Genomic DNA, 13,373 nt, shown 5'->3' with positions numbered 1-13,373 from the left:
ACTCTACCTCACTGCCCCCCTCCTAGGAAAGAGTCGTCCTTAACTCTTCACAGTGCCAATGCCTGTCACGAATCAGTATCTATTGTTATATTTTTATGGATTAATATCCTGTAAGTAACCTCTTAAACCTTTTTGTGTTACTAGTTTTTATACCCGTAAAGTACCTCTCTGGACAGGGACTCAGCTACTGTATTGGTAAGTTCTATTTCTATTGTTTAATTACCTTATTTAAACTGCCACAATGCAGACCTGGCAGACAGTGGCCACGTTTTCTACATGACAGGTATGGGCAGCAAAGGTTTGAGTAACCCTTTCTCCTACTAGGGATAAGTTGTACTATTTTATACTTTGTAATTTAACTATGGCCTAGTCTTTCTACATTACTGAGGAGTTTATATTAAGTATTTTTTGTTACTGTTTGATATACTGGTTTTATGAGGTAGAACTGTTAAACATTGGTGTTTGCTCGAGTGTGTTCCTGCGGGTCATGTGGCGAGAGTGTGTGCTTTATACTCAGATATGAATGTAACTCAAACTAGAAAACTGACCAGTCAGGAAGGGCCCCGCTATGACAATTAATATAGAGAAGTGAAAAAAACTTTGAATTCCATCCTCTTTATATTAACAATGATGAAAAATAAATGCCCGGCAGAAGATGTAAAGAACTGGAATATATAGGATCTCGTGATTTGTAGTTGGATATGATTTTCATCCAACAATTAAAGTGTTTTTTTCTTGAGCCTTAGTGAGGGGATAAAACACACAAGTTGGATAAAAATCATATTATACTACAAATCATGAGATTCTATTTATCCCATATTTTATACACCGCAATCAATGTTTACACTGTTTATAAAACTCTACATTATTTTTACTTCATTATGCCTAGGCAAATCCCATTGTAAAGTCACAACTGTGGAATATCAAAAAAATATCCAATGAGTCATATCCACGGGATAAAGTGGGTTAACATGGGATGAAATAAAATTTGTTAAAAAAACAAAGAATTGATACCAATGCAATGATACCTAGGCTTTGCCTCTATTCAATAAAACTATCATAAATCATTGTGTACGGTATTTTAACCAAAAAAAATATGAATATTATATTTCAAATCCATATTTCAAAGAATGTACACAATACTACACATCATTCAAAATTGACCTTAACTTCAAAACAAAGTTCATTTGCAGACACAGGCAGTGCAGTAATTAATCTCAATGTGACAGATAAAGATAAAGCTTAGGATTTTCTTCCTGTGGAAGGTTAATTAATCCCAAAGGACAAATATTGCACAGCCTTCCATGTATACAATGGTAACATTCTCAGCAGTTATCTCTCTTTGCCCATTCATTCTCAGCAGTTATCTCTCTTTGCCCATTCTTCTTATGCATAGTTAGGAATCTACCCCACCACCCCAGCTCCAAACCAGAAGACATAGAGAACCAAACTTAGCATCAAAATATGTATTTCTGCCTACTGAACTACCATACCAAATTTGAACTTGATTGGGCAACCATAAAAAAAGTTATTAGAAAAAAACAGGAAATTTGTGGACGGAAGAGTGACAGACGGACGGACGGACAGAAGGACGGACGGACAGAGTGATTACTATAGAGCACCCGCAAATCCTTGCGGGGCCCTAATTATGTTTATTGTTTAATTTATTAAGGTCCTTATCCAGTTTCTGGCAGTCCATCGCCATGGCAATACCTGTCCGCCACTGTCTCACGCCATGCCAGACATACTCATCTCCAGTCCATTTGCTCAGGATGACCTATTTAACGTGCCTGTGCTGGAGACTTGGGACAACATAGAACTTCAAATTTTATTGCTCATGATGTGTATATATTGTGTATATTTGTTTGGTCTTCATCTTAAATAAAAAAATTGTAAATAAAAATCGAATCTTGTTGTGTTTGACTGAAAAGTCACGACGGCTGTCGTGACAATGCCTGTGGGGCAAATTTATTCTGGAGACGACTTCTCTTAACCGCCAGGGATTACCCAGGTCCCAACATGGGTGCCAAATGTAACAGAGACAGCTAGTTGTTGCCTCTGCTTGGGTTTGAACCTGGGTCCTCTGGCATGCTTCTTTTAACTTGATTCTACTTTTAAAACTTATGAAAAATGTGACTTGATCTGCAGATTTCGTCACTTTCTAATAAACAGAATAATTAATATTCCATTATTAATATTCTTTTATATAGTTCTTACCAACAAAAAGTCTAGCAAAAAGAATGCAAATTTAATTCAACTGGTCTTACAAATGTGTAGGATTGAAAATTGAGGTAGCCAAAGGGCTGTGCAACATAAATGATTGGTTGCCACTTCAACTCAGACTTATTCCTCTGCTTTTGGCCTTGGACAACATTTGTGTCTTTAGGTCCAATAGATCATAAGTAGTATAAGGCGCCTAGATAGGGGGGTCAAGTGAGGTCAAATCCAAAATGGCGTCGAATATTATTTAGGTCAAATCCAAAATGGCGTCTGAATAAAGGTAAACAAAGGCAGTATAGACAGAACAAGTCAAATTTTATTGAATTCAAAGCAAATAAATGAACAAATGAACATATATACAGTGTTTAAAGGAGAAAAATGTTAATAAAGAACAATTTTTTTTCACTCGGAACACGTTTATTTCCTGATTTCACATGATGTTTCTCCGCCTTTGAGGGCTTGATCCGTGAAGAAGATCGAGAAATAATCATTGTCGTTGAACTTCGCGGCCATGGACCATTTTTCAGTGGCTTGTTCCTTCGGTCCTCCGTTCAGATAGATGTTTGGTCCCAGGAGTTTGTTGAGTTCTTTGATGTTGAGTGGTTTTTTCAGCTGAATTTCCCCGCTGATATTGTGGGTTCTTCCGTTTCTGACGAAGCAGAATTTTTTGCAATGTTCGGTGAAGAGTTCCTTGAGACTTTTGAATTTTTCTTCCGTGGCTATTTTGGGTTCGACATAGATGCTCCATGCTTCTCTTTCTTGTCCTGTGGCTGCTGCTTTCACCCATTCGTCGGCTTCGTTGAAAGTTTCTGTCATATCCTTGATGTGGGGGAGGATTTGGTCCAGTATTTCTGCGAATATTTTGACGTTTTCTGTGTTGTCCATCTTGAGTGCGTCGACTTCTGCTTCCATGAGGGCCAATTTTTCTTTAGCTTTTTGGATTTGTTCATCAGCTTTCCGTTGAATTTCTCGGATGAAAGTTGCGGCTTCTGAGGTATCGTATAAGGGAGTGGCTTGTACTTCATCTTTCATTTTCTGGTTGATATTTTCCATTTCTTTGACATGTTCTTTGTATTCTTTGAGGTCTTTTTCTTTTTCTGTCATTTTTTTATCCAGGACTGTTTCTTTATCTTGGAATTGTTTAGCATTGCTGTCCATATAAGTGAACAAATTGGCTTCCATGCGAGTTATGTAGTCATCCTTTTGTTGGAGTTCTTTTTCTTTTTCAGCCAGTTTTTTCTCCATTTCCATGGATTTTTTTACGTAATCGATGTATGGAGATTCGATTTCGATTTCCATGCGTTTCATTATTTCTCTGTTTTCTTGGAGATTGTACTTCAATTCCTGCAGTTCTTTTTCTTTTTCATCCAGTTTTTTCTCCAATTCCTTGGATTTTTGTACGTAATCGAAGTCGATCCAAGTTTCCATTTCGCATTCCATGCGTTTCATTATTTCTCTGTTTTCTTGGAGATTGTCCTTCAATTCCTGCAGTTCGTTTTCTTTTTCGGTCAGTTTTTCTTCCAGTTCAGCTTTTTTCATTTCTGCTCTCTCTAGTTCGTTTTCTATTATCCAATTGAAGGTTTTTAGTTTTTTGTACTCTTCCTCGGAGAAGAATAGGGGAGGAGCTTTTTCTAGTTTGTGGATTTTTTCTTGCAGGTTTTCGACTTCTTCTTCCAGTTTGTCTATTTCTTTATCCTGTTCGTCATTTTCTTTTTCTTGTTCTTCAATTTCTTTTTCTTGCTCTGCGACTTCTTCTTTCAAATCCTGAATTTTCTTAGTGGCTTTTTGATTTTCTTTGATGACCTTTTGTAGTTCTTCTTTGGTGATCTGCAGTTCCGTTTCCACGTCTATTTTCTGTTGTAGTTCTGCTTCAGCCTCTTCCTTCATTTTTTCTGCTAGAATGACGTCCAATTTCAGCCTGTTGAACTCGTTTTCTGGGTAATAGTAATCCTTGAGCAGGTCTTGTATTTTGTCGTAGAGGGATTTTGTGCCTGTTCCGGGTCCAAAGGTTCCTGTCACTAAGTGAGGGTTTTTAGCCAGTCTTCTTTTTTCCTGGATGACAATCATTTTGTAGAATTCCTTGTCTTCCTGCTTTTCTCTTTTCAGTATGTCTAAGTAAGTTTCTCCGCCATCATTTCTGGGAGGCTTTAGAAGAAAATCTGGTTTTTCTTCTTTTTCTTTTTTCCCGGCGAATGAGAATCCCAAAAACTGCCTGTCTGGTTCAATCTGAACCATTTCTTCTTCTTTTGGCTCTTCTTTGATTTTCTTTTCCTCTGCCATGTTGCTGAATTTCTCTCTGATTTTTTCTACTATAAGGTTCTGAAGGATGTCCATTCAATGGTGTGAGGAACTGAAGAGAAACGCTGTGTTATATACCCTCCGTGTACGTGACTTGAGTCAATGCAGCTGCGACGTAAACAACACCTGTGTGACCTCGCTAGCTCTGTGTACGTGTTTGGAGTCAATGTAGCTGCGACGTAAACAACAGCTGTGTGACCTAGACAGCTGTGTGACCTAGTTTATGGTAAACAATACTCTGACGTAGCTGTCTAGCGACCTTGATCGTAAACAACAGCTGTGTGACCTAGACAGCTGTGTGACCTAGTTTATGGTAAAAAATACTCTGACGTAGCTGTCTAGCGACCTTGATATGAGTTCGTAAACATGTTTTGATGAATATAACTATAGCATTATTAAATATTTTTTTCATTTTGGATCCTTCCCTTGAAAGCGAGAGAGATGAATGTAGACGAAAGCATTTTGTTGAATAAATCTCGTTTGTTGAGATATAAAAGAAAGCGATTGATCGATGAAAATTTAAAACTTTTAAAGAAAAAAAAAGCGGTCAGAAAAGCTGTTAAGAAAAAAGTGGTTTCTGACTTTTACAACGTTAGATTAGACAGGGGGCGACAATCTCGCAAATTTAAAGTGAAACAAAATGTATATACGGTCAGCTTTCGACCTTTCCCCCAGAAATCAGATAGCGGTTTTGTGAAACGTTTATTGAGCGACATGTTGAAAGAAGTGAAAGAGCGCATGCAATGTAATCCTAACGATTATTTGAGATTGAATTTGCGCCATCCCTCTTTAGATTCTGAGATTTGGTATGAATTTACTCAATCAAAGAATTTGAACGAAGCTACTATTTTGAATAAAGTTCAGGCAGTGCAGCAATCGAAAAAAGATTTTACTATTACGGACGGATCTGCTGAATTTGAATTGTTTCACGTCAAATATCCTCAGGGAAGCGGAGGTCAAAAAGTCAGACATCTACATGCTAATAAAGAGAAGTTTAAAAAAGGAAAAAGATCTGTATTGAAAATTAAAAATGTAGGTGATCATCTCTGTCTCCCTCGAGCTATTGTTGTAGCTCGGTTACACAGCCAGCGCCCCTCGGATCCCTTGGAATTGCCCCGTTGGAAAAAACAGTGGGATCGTATTAAAAGGAATGATATTCTTTCCCCCCAGCAGAAAAAAGAAGCTTTAGAGTTGATGAAAAAAGCTCATTGTGATGCTAATTTGCCCTGCGGTCCCTTGGAATGGAACAAGTTACAAGAAGTATTGCTTCCTGAATATCGATTGAAAATATTTCAATTTAAAACGGTCTCTTCTCGACTGAAATTAGAGGCTATTTACAAAGGAAAAGGAAATGGAAAATGTTTGAATGTTTTGTTGAATGATGAACACTACGATACTATTTTGTCTATGCCTGGATTGACCGAAAAGCAATATTACTGCGATTATTGCGATGTAGGATATAGTCACATTGAAGATCATAGAGTCAAATGTCCTTACCTTTGTTCTTTTTGTTTGGGGGACACCCCATGTATTTCCGATGGGAGTAGCATTGTTTGTTCTGATTGTAAGGGGTATTTTAAAAGCAAGATTTGTTATCAGAGACATTTAGAGTCTTACAGTAAAAACTCTGAAACTAGTGTATGCAGTTTAATGGATCGATGTTCTCACTGTCAAAAATGGATGAGTAAAAAGTTACTCCCTTATCACAAATGTGGGGACGGAAAATGGTGTAAGATTTGTAGAGAAATGGTCGAGAAAGATCACCAATGTTTTGTTCAAGTCAAACCTACTCTGAAAGAGAGAGGGAAAAAACTTCAAATGTACATTTATTTTGATTTTGAATGTACTCAAGAAAATGGAACTCACGTCCCTAATTTATGTGTAGCTCATCGTGTGTGTCAGTATTGTGATCATTTAAAGGTAGATCAGCCCTGTTCTCACTGTGAACATTTAGGCCCTCGACGCCATTTGTTTCGTGGTTCTGAAACTTTGAAACAATTCATGGAATGGCTTTTTCAGGCCCAGCCTCACGCTACACAAAAAAGTCAATCTCAGCTTTTGCACGAAGGGGCCATTGTCATAGCTCACAATTTCAAGGGATACGATGGGCAATTTATTTTGAATTATTTGGTGCATACTGCATGCATAACTCCCTCGGTGATCATGAATGGAACTAAGATTTTATCGATGGAAGTTCTTGGTTTGAAATTTATAGATTCTTATAATTATTTGCCTTTTGCTTTATCAAAAATGCCTTCGGCTTTTGGATTTGAGGAAATGAAGAAAGGATATTTTCCCCATTTTTTTAATACGGAGCAAAATCAGAATTATGTGGGTCCCTATCCCCCCGCTTCTTATTACAATCCTGACGACATGACTTGTTCTGGACGAAAAGCGTTTTATGATTGGTATCGGCAACAAGAAGGCAAATTGTTTGATTTTCAAAAAGAATTCGTAGATTACTGTATCTCTGACGTAGACATTTTACAACGATGTTGCGCTCAATTTAGAAAGACCATACAGAGTTTGGTACAAGTCAATCCTTTTCAAGAAGCCATTACTTTTGCCAGTACTGCTAATTTAGCCTATCGAAGAGGATTCATGCCGGAAGACAGTATTGCCATCATACCGAATTTGGGATACGACCCAGCCCGACAATTTTCAATGAAAGCTTGTCGATGGTTAGCTTGGATGAGTCGAGACGGGCGGAGGATTTATCATGCTAAAAATGGGGGAGAAATAAATTTAGGGCCCTATACCGTAGACGGGTACGATCCAGAATCGAATACCGTGTACGAATTTCATGGATGTTACTGGCACGGTTGCCCTCAATGTCATTCTGATTTACAGAATGAAAATCATCCTCATCGAGTCGATTGTACTTACGGGACGTTGTACGAACAGACTTTAATTAGAGAACATCATTTGAGAGAACAGGGTTATAAAGTAGTTTCTATTTGGGAACACGATTTTGATTTGGAAATGAAAAATAATTTTGAATTGCAAGAGTTTGTGGGCAATTTAAATTTTCAAGATCCTTTGAATCCTAGGGAAGCTTTGTATGGGGGGCGCACCAATGCCACGCGTTTATTTTGTACCGAGGGAGACATGAGATATGTAGACGTTTGTTCTTTATATCCTTTTGTTTTGAAACATAGACCTTTTCCCATGGGTCATCCAGAAATCATCACGGAGAATTTTGAGGAGATTTCTAATTATTTCGGGTTGATTCAATGTCAGGTTTTACCCCCTCGGGCTCTCTATCATCCCGTTTTACCCTATCGTACCGGAGGAAAATTATTGTTTCCCTTATGTCGTACTTGTGCCCAAAAACTTTGTCAAGATCCTCAGTATCGCTGTCAGCATACAGATTCTGAACGCTGTATCACCGGAACTTGGGTGACTAGCGAACTTCAAAAAGCCTTAGAATGCGGATACCAGTTAAAGAAAATTTACGAAGTATGGCATTTTCCAGAAAAAAGTCAGGATCTCTTTCGCAGTTACATTGACACGTTTTTGAAAATCAAACAGGAAGCCTCTGGATATCCCCCCGATTGCGAGACCGAGGAACAACGAGTAGCTTACATCCGCGACATATTTGATCGAGAGAAATTGATGTTGAACCCTATAGAAATCGAGAAAAATCCCGTGAAACGAACTATTGCCAAGTTATTTTTGAATTGCTTGTGGGGAAAATTTGCTCAGCGCCTTCAATTACCTAAAATTGAATATTTGAAAGAAGAAGAACAATTGACGAGAATGTTACAGGACCGCACTCTTGAAATCAAAGGAGTTGAGTTATTAAACAACTTAGAACAACCCGAACGAGATTTGATTTTAATTAATTATCTGGAAAAACAAGATTTCATCGAAGACTGCCCCTTTGGAAACGTGGTGTTAGCTGCTTTTACTACTGCTCATGCTCGTTTACATTTATACGACACCTTAGAAAAATTAGGAGATCGGGTTCTTTATTTCGATACCGACAGTATTATTTATCAACACGTAGAAGGGCTGTATAATCCTACTATAGTCAATAGTTTAGGAGGATGGACCGACGAATTGGAGGGAGGTCATATTACCAAATTCATGTCTGGTGGCCCTAAGAATTATGCGTTTGAAACAGATACTGGAAAAAGCGTGCAAAAAGTCAAAGGCCTTACTTTGAATCATCGAGCTTCTCAAATCGTAACCATGAAGGCTTTAGAGAAAATGATTTTTAAAGAATTGGATGAAGTGACGGTCACTTATCCTCATAAAATCCAGAGAACCAAGAGACATGAATTATTGACCAAACATTTTACTAAGAAATATCAAATTGTATATGATAAACGGCAGATCATTGATGATTTTAAGACTCTTCCTTTTGGTTATTAAACTTGTTTGTTCGAATAAAATATATAAAAAAATATCACCTCTTGTTTTTTTCTTAGGACCAGAGTCCTCTTTATATATGATAAAATAATAAACAATGGATTTCAAATGCAAAAAAAACTTTTAATTGGAAACTCAGCAAACAAACATACAACATATTTACATGATTTTTTGAAAGACATTTAGTAATGAGAAAAAAACATATTTACCATTAATGATTAAAGAATCCAAAAAAAACTTCACATATATACACAGATTGATTTTTTTTCTCACACGGATTCACATATTTTTAATTCTTTCCATGACTCTGCAGACTTGGAGCAGTTTCAGGAGTTCCTTGTTGTTCCCAAGCATTTTCATTTTCAGGTAAGACTGGTAGAGTAATTGTTTTTTAGCAATTCGTAGTTTTTTCCTACTTCTTTCTTCTTCTTCTTTTTCCTCTTCTCTTTTTCTTTTCTCTCCTGCCAAACGGTTGACCATTTTGCTGTATGTTTCGCAATTCAGCCATAATCCCGTCAATTCTTCTTTGGCTTTCCCGTAATCCGTACAAATTTTGTAAACCCCGCTTACTTTGTCTGCTTTGGCTCCCTCGATTTCCTCCAGCTCCTGTTGACTCATGTTCTCTACCAATTTGTCCGTGTCGATTTCTTCTCCCATCCATTGCATCTCGTTCCAGTCACCGTCCTCTTCAGTACCAGTGAGATCATTTAATATTTCTTGGAAATCGGATGCGACCACTTCTAAGGGGGTTTGATCAGTTCCCTCCTCCATTTTACTGCTCACCAGGAAAATTTCTGTCTCCGCCTCTTTTCCTTCTTCTTCTATTTCCTCCTCATCTGTTTCTTCTTCTTTCTCTGTTTCTTCTTCTTTCTCTCTTTCTTCTCCTTCTTTCTTTTCTTCTTCTTTCTCTCTTTCTTCCTCCTTCTCTTCTTCCTTCTCTCCTTCTTTCTCTTTTTCTTCCTCCTTTTTTATCAAATAAAGTTTCTCTGGTTCCATCTTCTCTACTTCCATCGGTTCAAATATTGAGGGAGGACATTCGACTTTTGGCATCATGTATCCAACACCGCCGTCCGCTAAGGGTACCGCGATTATAGCTCTTATCTCTCCTTCCATTTTATTGTTGCGTTTTACTTTACTGTGGCACTTCCCCATGAAAATTGTGACGAATAATGATTTGAGCTGTCTTTTTATATCCTCTCAATAACGAAAGTAGTTTGTTTCTCGGTACTGGCCTACGTGACGTGTCACAGCCAGGTGTTTCATTCACGAGCTGAACTAGGTGCCCTCTCTTGCCAAGTCTGATCGTAACTCTTACAGCATTGACCTTTGTGCGTTTTAGGCTTTTTATAGTTTTCATTGAACCATTGTCTCACGTAGCGATCTGTTTGTTTTGGTGTCCAGTGTTTAGGAAATAATTGTTTTAATACTTTACGGCCTCTTCTATGACGATGATGTAAAAAATAGACACAATATTCCCCGCACACTTTACTTGTAAAATCTTGATAACGTCTTCCATTATATATCATGTGATGACTGTTTCTTTCAATAAATTCTTCAATTTCCTTATACAAGGGGGGAAATCCATAAGAATCGAAATATTCTATCGTATCTCCGTCTAAATATAAACACACCCAATGAGCTCCCGGTTGATCTTGAGGATCTGTGTTTATGACCATGGCTTTTTCTTTAAAATTTAAATGTTTAGGAATTATATCTAGGGCATAGACACCTGCAAAAGAAGATCCTAAATCTGCCTTTAAGACTTTTTTCAATTGATAGGTATCCATTTTTTTTTAAAAGTCAGTGCTGACTTCTCTTTGTTTGTTGATTTCTAGCACGTTATCAAATTCAGCGTAGACTAAACAATTCAGAGTTTCTGTCGTGTTTTCTGCAAATTGAATTTCGATTCTCAAATTTCCTGTTTCAATCAGATGAAACTTGTCTAGCTGTGCCTCCTGATCTTTGGTGAAATCTATACACCACAAGGTGTAGCCGTCTTTATACTCGTCGAAACTAATTCCTGGGGCCCAATCGGCACCGAATTTTCCCAACCCTTGATACAGACTCAAGTAAGATCTGAGATACAAGTCGTTCTCGAAATCCGGCTCAAAGGGTCGGGTACTGATGGTTTCTCCGTTGATGGTGACATCTAATCTTTTGACTTTGGCGTTTTTGAAATTGAACGGGTTTTTAGTACTAGTGCCATTGAAAGCGTCATTAGCTACCAGACCCAAAACGATTCGTTTTGGCATTTGCCCTTGAAACAAATGATCGCTGATTTTGGATTGGGTTCCTGTAGGAATGGTGAACGTTTTAACGTCTACCCGTCTTAGGGGATACTTGGCCGTTTCTACGTTCAACCTCTCGTTGACAGTATTCAACACGGCTGCAGTAGGTCTGACTTTTCTGACCCACAGTAACACGTTCAGAAGTTTTATTTTTCCTGTACTCCCTGCCAAAGTCATCATGTAAAAATCAGACTTTGTTCGGTTAAATCTCAAACGAATATCTACTCCGTTGGGAATGAATTTGTCCTGTTGAAAGAGATCTAGATACAGACGATCGATTAAAGTAATCTTTTTGCTGTCGTGGATGACATTGTGGCGCTTTCTCAACCCGTCGTTTTGAGAACCGGCTGGATAGCTCAGTGCCATATTTGCAGGAGTTATGGTGATTTTGTCACTAGCCACAGTATATTCTGATTTACCTAGAGTTGCAGTCGCTGTATTACAATCATCCATATGTCCTGCCGTGTCTTTTTCCCACAGACTGCAAGCAAACATTTGAGAGTCTAAGGTTTCGGGTCTGTAAGAAAGTAATTTCTCTAAATAGGCTTTGTAAGGATAGGTATCTGTTCCTGGGGTAACGATTTTACCATTCAGAGTGAGATCGATTTCTGAGAACAAAGAATGTATGATGTTATTCACGGGAGTGGATTTTCCCGCTAATCCCTCTAAATTAGTGCCATCGGCTTTCGTGAATTTACAAACTATTTGTAAATAAGTCTGTGAGAGATCTATGTATTCGTCTCCCTGTCCCTGAATATCGAATTCAATGGGAGCTGTATCGGAATCGAGGGTACTGGAAATGGGATAATATTCCATCCATTTCGATTCTTCCAAGGCTATGTTGGTGGGGGGAACCTGGAACAATTCTAAATTGTCCATCCCACACATGCATGACTCTCTGTGCATCATTTTTGAAGGTTAAAAAAGTGTGTGTGTGACTTTTGAATTAAGGTACTCGACTGTCTAGGGTGAGGGGTCTGACTCTCTTTTTATAGGGGGGCATTGGTCAGTCAAAAATATCCATGAGTCTTGCTTTTTTACCGGTTCCCACTTTTATTGTTCTTTTTCTTTTTTTAGTAGGTCCTCCCTTCGCTAGAATTGTTTTCTCTAAAATTTTTTCTGCTTTTTGAATGCCTTGTATGGCTCGGGCAACACCCGCTTCTTTTATATTTTTTCCTTTCAGGACATCTATGCCTGTTTTAGCAGCAGTCTGTATCGCTTGTTTAGTTCCTTCTTTAATGATTTTTTTAGCGCCTCTTTCAATTCCTTTTTTTATTCCTTTTTTAATTCCTCTTCTTAATAGCGATCGGGTTCCCTTTTTAATTAATTTAGGGAGTTGTTTCATTCCTCCTTTGACTAGGTCACTGACTACTCCTTGACCTCTTTGTTTTCTTCTTCTTCTTCTTTTTCTTGTCCCACTACCCCATTGATTTGGCATTAAGAGATTAACTCTTCGCTCAATAGCTGAGTCTAGCTTTTTTTTTATCATTGGTATCACTTTACCACTAAGCAATGAACCTATGATAGGAGATCCCATAAGGGGAAGTTTTTGTCTTAGAAGACTATCGGCTAAAGGAATAGCAATATTTTTAAGTCTATTACTACTCCTGACTCTTAAATTATGTAAAATGGTATTTTTACTGGTGTTCAGGCCTTGAGTTATGGCATCTCTGACTCCTACCCCACGTAAAAAAGCATTTTTACTGACGTTAAAACCTTGTTTTAGGGCATCAGTCACGAAACCTTGGCCCGTTTGTTTGTTTTTTTTCTTTCTTATCAAACCTCCAACAAAATCTCCGACGAGAGGTGCTAAGGCACTGGCCGCTACGGACCCTCCTAATTTAAGGAGAGTACCTAAGCCTCCGTGACCTCTTTGGTGTAATAATCCGCTATAAACATCCATCAAGACTGAAAAATATACTTAGTGATTTCTCTTTTTATATCATTTTTGAATTAGGGTCTGTTTCTATATCTGTATCTTCTTGCTACTATTCTTCTTCCTCTCCCTCGTTGAGGGAGTAATCTAGAAGAAATTCTAGAAAGTGCCATTCCTGCTACCGTGGGGGCAAGAGCACTCATTAGAGCTGGTAGTAATTGTACAAATCCTCCTTTCTGACCCCTTCTTCTTCGTCTATGTCTATAGGCCATGTTGATTGATAATGAGGTCAAATTATAAATAACTCTCTATTTATA

The 13,373-nt window shown here is 38.0% G+C and overlaps 3 protein-coding genes across 3 annotated transcripts in view; all 3 read right to left on the bottom strand.

The window, feature by feature from the left end:
- The window catches only part of LOC128193143 (uncharacterized), a 78,763-nt gene that overhangs the window by 8,511 nt on the left and 56,879 nt on the right, over window positions 1-13,373 (bottom strand). The gene's annotated exons all lie outside the window — the stretch shown is intronic.
- On the bottom strand, window positions 2,601-4,737 carry LOC128193142 (trichohyalin-like). The gene has a single exon (XM_052866419.1). It carries the CDS (start codon window positions 4,552-4,554, stop codon window positions 2,638-2,640), a length of 1,917 nt encoding a protein of 638 aa, XP_052722379.1. The 5' UTR covers window positions 4,555-4,737; the 3' UTR covers window positions 2,601-2,637.
- Window positions 9,157-11,587, bottom strand: LOC128193144 (cilia- and flagella-associated protein 251-like). Its single transcript, XM_052866421.1, has one exon. The coding sequence runs from the start codon at window positions 10,042-10,044 to the stop codon at window positions 9,172-9,174; it is 873 nt and encodes a 290-aa protein (XP_052722381.1). The 5' UTR covers window positions 10,045-11,587; the 3' UTR covers window positions 9,157-9,171.

This window comes from Crassostrea angulata, chromosome 7 (assembly GCF_025612915.1).
Source record: "Crassostrea angulata isolate pt1a10 chromosome 7, ASM2561291v2, whole genome shotgun sequence".
Classification (NCBI taxonomy): Eukaryota; Metazoa; Mollusca; class Bivalvia; order Ostreida; family Ostreidae; genus Magallana; species Magallana angulata.
This window is presented reverse-complemented; position numbering and strand designations above follow the sequence as displayed.

Coding starts and splice junctions, on each gene's coding strand:
- LOC128193144 (XM_052866421.1), bottom strand. CDS start 10,044: ATGGGGAAGTGCCACAGTAAAGTAAAACGCAACAATAAAATGGAAGGA.
- LOC128193142 (XM_052866419.1), bottom strand. CDS start 4,554: ATGGACATCCTTCAGAACCTTATAGTAGAAAAAATCAGAGAGAAATTC.